The sequence below is a fragment of the Eimeria maxima genome, genomic scaffold (assembly GCF_000499605.1).
Source record: "Eimeria maxima Weybridge genomic scaffold, Emw_scaff44, whole genome shotgun sequence".
Taxonomy (NCBI): domain Eukaryota; phylum Apicomplexa; class Conoidasida; order Eucoccidiorida; family Eimeriidae; genus Eimeria; species Eimeria maxima.
Window position 1 is genome coordinate 14561 of NW_013563856.1, and position 7720 is coordinate 22280.

The 7720-nt window shown below is 40.1% G+C and overlaps 1 protein-coding gene across 1 annotated transcript; it reads right to left on the bottom strand.

Annotated features, from left to right (window-relative positions):
- Positions 1-906: 906 nt before the first annotated feature.
- EMWEY_00007320 (hypothetical protein, conserved) lies at positions 907-7278 on the bottom strand (the record flags this gene model as incomplete). The annotated part of the gene is made up of 6 exons (XM_013478465.1): positions 907-1022; positions 1544-1841; positions 2082-2099; positions 2737-2964; positions 3409-4635; positions 5491-7278. 6 exons carry the CDS (start codon positions 7276-7278, stop codon positions 907-909), a joined length of 3675 nt encoding a protein of 1224 aa, XP_013333919.1.
- Between the last annotated feature and the right edge of the window lie 442 nt (positions 7279-7720).

A 7720-nucleotide genomic window follows, 5' to 3' on the forward strand; every position in this document is an offset into this window, starting at 1 on the left:
ATAAACTTTAACTCTCCTGCCTCTTAACTCAGCGTCGTCTGTTGCTACTTCTGCTGCTGCGACTGTTGCTGCTATTCCTGTTGCTGCTGCTACTCCTGTTGCTGTTATTGCTGCAGCAGCATAATTATAATTATTAATACAATTATAATTATAGTGTATATATGTATATATCTATATACCTTGCAATTTCTGCCTCTAAACATAGAGAGATTTGTGCAGCTAATACATCACCATATAACTCATATAAACCCATTTGTTGCATTTGTTTATAAAATGCTGCTGCTTGTTGTCTTTCTTTCTCCTCTATTGACCATAAACATTCACATAATTCATCTATACGTAAATGTAGCTCCTCCTGTACACAAATAATAAACAATAACACTACCAGTTTATATATATTTTATTTATTTATTTATTTATATATTTATTTATATAATAATATCTTACCTTAATATCTGTTTGTGCCATAGATGCAGCAAGAAGAGATTTAGTTTGTGAATAAAAAGAAGAAAAATTTTTAATTATTTTTTCGTCCCAATCTTTTTTTTGTAATTTTTTTGCCATTTGTTTTTGTATTTCTACTTGACTAATTGAAAAAGAAGAAGAAAAATTCTCTCGCCATAGACATAGCTGCATGCATGCATGCATGCATAGAACAAGTTAACGAAATCTGCAAACTTGAATACAGAGTAATTTTCATGATTCAGGGGGAATTCATGAATAAAAATATATTCTTTCTTCTTTTTCTTGTTTATTTTAGTTTATTTTAATTTTTTATTGCCTTTTTATCTTCTTTTTATGATATTTATAGGAGGAAAACGACATAATTGAATGCGGTGGTTACACTATAGACACCCTAAACCCTAAACCCTAAACCCTAAACCCTAAACCCTAAACCCTTGGGAATTATCTTGCCTGTGCAAGAGAGGAAACATATCCTTCAGTTAATGCTGTCCATTGTTTTAATAAATATTGATATGCTTCTTCATCTAAACCCTCAAGACGGCTACTCCATACGCGACCTGAGCTTCACAGCAAACCCTAAACCCTAAACCCTAAACCCTAAACACAAATTGAGAAGTCCAAGACTGGCGCAAACAAAGGAGCCAGCAAAGAAGAGAAGACACAAAGAAACTGCTGGTCTGCAGCTGCTACGAACACCTAGAGTTTAGGGTTTAGGGTTTAGGGTTTAGGCGTACCTAGGGAGAATGCCTGTGCTGTTTCTTTATTATTATTATCTCCCTCTTCGTCATTCTTGGGGTGTATGTTGAGGTGTTCTTCATTTGTTTGTAGAAGAGAAGAAGATTCTTTTTCTTCTTTTTCTTGTTTTTTCCAATAAAAAGGAAAACAAAAGAAAGAATAATTAATTATAAACAAATAAATAGGAAAAAGGAAGAAAAAAAGGATATTTATTTTTTCCTGTTTAACTCTTTTTCTCCTTTTTATTCACTTATATGCTGCCTTTAATACCAAACTGCTGCTGCTGCTGCTATTGTTGCTGTTGCTGCTGTTGTTGCTGCTACTTCTACTTTCTGTTGCCTACCATCCGAAGAAGCAGCCGCAGCAGCAGCAGCAGAAGCAGGAGCAGCTCCGCTCCCCTTTGCTGCTGTTGTTGTTGTTGCTGCTGCTGCTGCTGCTGTTGTTGGTTGTGTTGTTGCTGCTGCTGCACCTCCTGCTCCTGCTGCCGTCGCTGCTTCCTGTTCACCGGCTCCTGCTCCTGTTCCTGTTGCTCCTGCGCTCTCTGCTGCTGCTGCTGCCGCCGCCGCCGCGGCTGCTGCTGCTGCTGCACGTTTTTCCTTAGCCTTGAAGTCCTCCACCTTCAAATTCAAAATGCGATCGATCTGAAGGCAAACCCTAAACCCTAAACCCTAAACCCTAAACCCTAAATCGTATATCCTAGCTAACCCTAAACCCTAAACCCTCGGACAAATGCACACTTAAACTCTCGTGTTTAGGGTTTTATAAATACTTTTTCTGTTGCTGCAGCAAAGGCAGCAGATACATCAGGAGTTTTTATTTTAAGAAGACGAGGTTCATTCTGCATAAGGAAAAACACAAAAAAAAAATTAGGGTTTACAGACCCCCCCAAAACCTCCTGTCTGCCAAACCCTAAACCCTAAACCCTAAACCCTAAACCCTTTAAACCCGTAGGTAGAGAGGCCCCATTGACCCAACACAGACGACTGCTCTAAGTGACAGGCTGATACAAAGAAGTTAACAAATAATACCCCTGCCAATACCTTAGGGTTTAGGGGTTTTAGGGTTTAGGGTTTAGGGTTTAGGGTTTAGGGTTTACATGTGTGCCGAATGCGGATAGGAATTCTTCAACAAATTCTTGATGAGACTCAAAGGCAAAAGCTAAATCTAATGATGATATCTTAGGAGGAAAAGAGAGATAAATAAATAAATAAATAAGTATATTATTAATTATAATATAATTAATTGAATAATAATTAATAAAAATATTATTTATTTATTAATAATAAATAAAAGAATAAAAGAAAATAAAATAAATATAAAAGGCAGAAGGACAGACAGACGTAACAATTTAGACAAAACCCTCAAGGAGAAATCATATCCAAATACGCAGCAACAAAGATTAGGGTTTAGGGTTTAGGGTTTAGGGTTTTTGACGGATTTGCTGTTTATTATTCTTTTAAGGGACTGTTTAGGGTTTATATCTGCCTAAGAGTTTAGGGTTTAGGGTTTATGAGGGAATTAGGGTTTATCCCCGACATTGACTTCCTTCTTTGTTTGTTTATCTGTTTCTGCTGTTGCTGCTGTTCCTGCTGCTGCTGTTCCTCCTGCTGCTGCTGGTGCTGTTGCTGCTGCTGCAGCTCCTGTTGCTGGTGCTGCTGCTGCTGCTGCTTGTTTATTTGCTTCTTCTGCTGCCCATCTCTCTAATAAAACTTCATAAGGTAAATCTAACAACAAATGAACCTCCGCACAACCCTCTTGTAAACTCTGTATACACACACAAACCCTAAACCCTAATAAACCCTCATAAACCCTCATAAACCCTAATAAACCCTAATAAACCCTAATAAACCCTATTTATTGTATAGAGATGATTTGCAGTACAACAAACAACTGGAGTAAACACCCAGATAGTTATATGTAGTATATGATATGTACATATTAGGGTTTAGGGTTTAGGGTTTAGGGTTTAGGGTTTAGGGTTTAGGGTTTAGGGTATATAATATATATATAGACCTGTAGAGCTGGTTGTTCTTTAGGCATTTGTATAACAAGATGACTTTTTTCTTTAATTAAATCAATAAAATTAATCTTTTTGTTGTTTTCTTCATCATAACCACTTAATTTTTTCTCTAATAAATAATACTGATTAGCAGTTGTAGGAAACCCTAACAATATCCATCCGCATTTATCCCCTTCAGGTGTACATACACCTGAATCATTATTATTATTATTATTATTATTTGTATTCTTATCTACTCCTCCTTGTCCTCCCCCTTGTCCTCCTTTTCCTCCTTTATTATTATTCTTACGGTTACTGCTGCTTCCTGTCCTGTTGCTGCTATTGTTGCTGTTGTTACTATTGCTGCTGCTGCTGCTGTTATTATTACTGTTGCTGTTCCCGCTGTTGCTGCTGTTATTATTTGCTGCTGTTCCTCCTCCTCCTCCTCCTCCTCCTCCTCCTCCTCCTCCTGCTGTATTATCTCCATTAATAAAGGATAAAGGACAAAGTTTTTTTAATTGTTCTTCGTAAGAATTAGAAGAAAAAGAAGAAAATAATAAATTTATTTTTTTGTTTATTAATTCAACAGATAATTCATCAGGTAAGGGATTCCCTTCTTGTAGATATCCTCCTGCTATTTGTCCTAATGCAGCAAGACTTACTGATTCATTACCTCCTCCTCCTCCTGTTGCTGCTGCTGTTGCTGCTGTTGTTGTTCCTTCTGTTGCTGCTGCTGGAGTTGCTGCTCCTGCAGCAGCAGCAGCAGCAGCAGCAGCAGAATCGCTCTTAGAGTTGCTTCTTCCGACAGCAGCAGATGCAGGTGTATTCCCAGTAGATGATGATGAATCAGGGACAGCAGCAGCAGCAGCAGCAGCAGCAGGATTATCTGCTGCTGTTCCTCCCCCTCCAGCAGCAGCAGCAGCAGCAGCAGCAGCAGCAGCGGCATTAAGTGCTTCTTGTAGTATATCATCAAGAGAGAAGAGATGTAATTTATAATGTGCTGCTAATTGCATAGCCAACATCTTCTGGTCATTGTCTGCCTTCCCTGTTATTATTATACGTAGTGCACTAGCAGCAGCAGCAGCAGAAGCAGCAGAAGCAGCACCACCAGCACCAGCAGCAGCAGCAGCAGGTGCAGCAGGATCTACTGTAAGTGCAGCAGATTCCTCTTGTTGACTATGCTGCAGCAAATGACTAACAAATATACCCAACTCCTCTAGCTGCGGCTCCTCTAATATCCCTGTATCTGCTGCTGCTGCTGCTGCAGCTGCAACAGCAGCAGCAGAAGAGGAAGAAGAAGAACAAGAAGAAGGTCCGCTATTAAGACTTGTTGATCCTCCTGCTGCTGATGATTCCCCTCCTGTTGCTGTTGCTGCTGCTGTTGTTGCTGCTGTTGCTGTTGTTGTATCTGCACCATCTCTAGGTGTTATCTGCTGCTGCATGCGTCCCATAGCAACACTACCAGCAGCAGCAGGACTTGTTGCACCACCAGCAGCAGCAGCAGCAGCAGCAGCAGCAGCAGCAGCAGGATTACTATTAGTACTATTATCTGTATCTGTTCTTTGTATAAGTGTATGAATAAAAGAAGAAAGAGAAGGTAAGAGAGGAGCACCAGGAAATATTTCTTTATTTGTATCTACATACCAACTACCACGACTAATAAAATAATCATTTATATCCTCTAATAGAGCAGCAGGAAGACGACCAGCAGCAGCAGCAGCAGCTGCACCACCACCACCACCACCAAGAACAGCAGCAGCAGCAGATGCAGCAGCAGCAGATGCAGTACCAGCAACAGGAATATTTATATAATGATTACTATGTTGCTGCAATAGAGCTGTCGATACACCTGGAGGAGAAGTAGGTATCTGAAGAAATACAGATAAAGGATTATTCTTAACACTACTACTACTGCTGCTGCTGCTGCTGCTGCTGCTGCTGCTGCTGTTGTTGTTGGTGGAGTTGTTGTTGCTGTTACTGCTGCAGCAACTACTAGTACAATTACAATTATTATGAATATAATTATTAGTAGTACAGCAGGAAGTATTGTTGTTGTTGCTGCTGCTGCTGCTGCTGTTGCTGCATATACTATTAGTAAATAAAGGATAATATTCTTCGTTATCTGCAGCAGCAACAAAGTCTAATAGCCAAGACCTCCATACACGATTAGGTATATAATTAGTATTATGTTTCTCCTTATAGCTAGCTGCAATTAATACAAGATTAGCTAGCTGGCTAGCTAGCTGCTCACATTCATTAATAAGTCTAGATCTTTTTAGATTCTTTCTTACTATCTTAACATTATTACATATACGTGCTTGTTCCTCAACAGCAGCAGCTGTCAATACACCCCGTGTATGGACCTGTAATTGTTCATGACGTTTATACATATTTATTAATTTATTCTCTTTTTCTTTTAATAATTCTTTCTTTAATTCAATATTATAACGAATTATTCCTTCATACTTTCTTGTCCTATCTACTAATCTCCTCAATTCCTCACTACTACTTATTGAACCACGAATACTACCTTCACGTGATGCTGCTGCTGCTACTGCTATTGCTGCTGCTGCTGCTGCTGCTCCTGCTGTTGTTGTTGTTGTTGTTGTTGTTGTTGTTGTTGTTGTTGTTCCTGCTGCTGTTGTTGATGTTGTTCCTGTTGTTGATGTTGTTGTTGTTGTTGAGGGAAGAAGAAGAGGAGGAGGAGGAGGAGGAGGAGTAGAAAAAGAAGAAGGTATAGCAGCAGTACAAGATGTACGAGATGCTGCAGTTGAACCAGATCCTGTTGTTGCTGTTGTTGTTGTTGTTGCAGCAGCTGCAGCAGCAGCAGCAGCTGCAGCAGCAGCAGCAGCAGCAGCAGCAACACGATTATTTAATGCTTCTCTACATTTTTTAGTTTGTTGCATAAGTAGTAACTGTCTTCTTCTTGATCTCTCATAACATGCTGCCTCTTGTGCTTGTCTTGCTGCATGCAGACGATTAATCATTTGTATATTGAATTCTTCTTGGCTTTGTTGTGATGGTAACTTATTCTTCATCTGTTGTAATACTTCTTCTATTTCTCTACAACTATATGGTGCTCCTGCTGCTCCTCCTCCTGCTCCTGCTGCTCCTGCTGCTCCTGCTGCTCCTGCTCCTCCTGCTGCTCCTGATGCTGTTGGTGTTGCTGTTGGTGTTGCTGTTGGTGTTGCTGTTGGTGTTGTTGCAGAAACGCCAGAAGCAGATGCACCAGATGCTGCTGCTGCTGATGCTGCTGCTGCAGCAGATGCAGATGCAGATGCAGCAGCAGCATCAAGAGCAGCAGAAGGACTACCTAATCCTTGACGTTGAAGATTCATCTCAAAGCTGTCTATACACTCCAATACTGCACTTCTTACCTTGGATTTATATACAACTTTCTCTCCTGCTGCTGTGCCTGTTGCTGCTGCACCTGCTGCTGCACCTGTTGTTGCTGCTGTTGCTGCACTTGCTGTTGCACCAGAATCAGAGCTGTCATCTAGTAGAGGGGATCGACCGTTAGGGCTCCTCTTATCTATAGGTATTGATAAAGGTAAGCCTTGTCGTTGCTGCTGTTGCTGCTGCTGTTGTTGCTGCTGCTGCTGCTGTTGCTGGTGATGCAGAGCGCCTGATAGCAGCATGTAGCTAGATGAGGGTCCATTACCCCTAGCAGCACACGCAGCAGCTGCTGCTGCTGCGTGTGCTGCTGCTGCTGTACGAGGCGTTCTTTGTTCTGCAACTTTTTTTATTCGTTTTAGTAAATTTACTGCTGCACCCGATCTTGAATTTGTGATGTTTTGTACTGCTGATGCACTAAGACGAATACCTATGTGATCAAGAGCTTTCTTTAATAAATTATAATTTTGTACTTCTGCTGTTAAGGCACCACCAAGAACTGCTGCTGCTCCTCTACCGTTCTTGCTGCTGCTGCTTGTTCTTTGATAACCGTGTAAGTTAGGCAGCAAGGATAGACGCTGCAGTACCTCAGCAAAGAGGTAGCCATCTGCAAAATCCGTGTCTATACATACTATTGGTTGAGAGAGATCCAAACTCTCTAACCATTCAATTATTGAAGTAGACATCTTCAATTAAATAAGTATAATTATATATTATAAAAAGAGAGGAAGAAGGCTGCGGTGTACACGCATAATCAGGAAACCGCGCAGGGCGCGGAACGCCCGCCCCATGTGGAATAGTGACCCTGGCTCATGAAACAACGAAATGCAGAAATAAAGTCCTTAAAATATTAATTATATTTATTATAATAATCAAATAAAGTTAATTTAAACAAAAAGTACTCTTTATTAAGCCCCAATTCATGTCTTGGGGCCCTTATCAACACCAGTCCGTTCAGGTCTTTAGCAGCCATTCAACCCAAGAAACGATCACAAGATCCATTGAAATTCATGAATAATTTCTTTCTTTTTTTTATTTTCAAGAATAAAGAATATTTAAATAATATCATTTGCCTCAAATTAACTTCATTTTAGCTCGATTTCCGCCTATATATTCATGAAGTTTCTT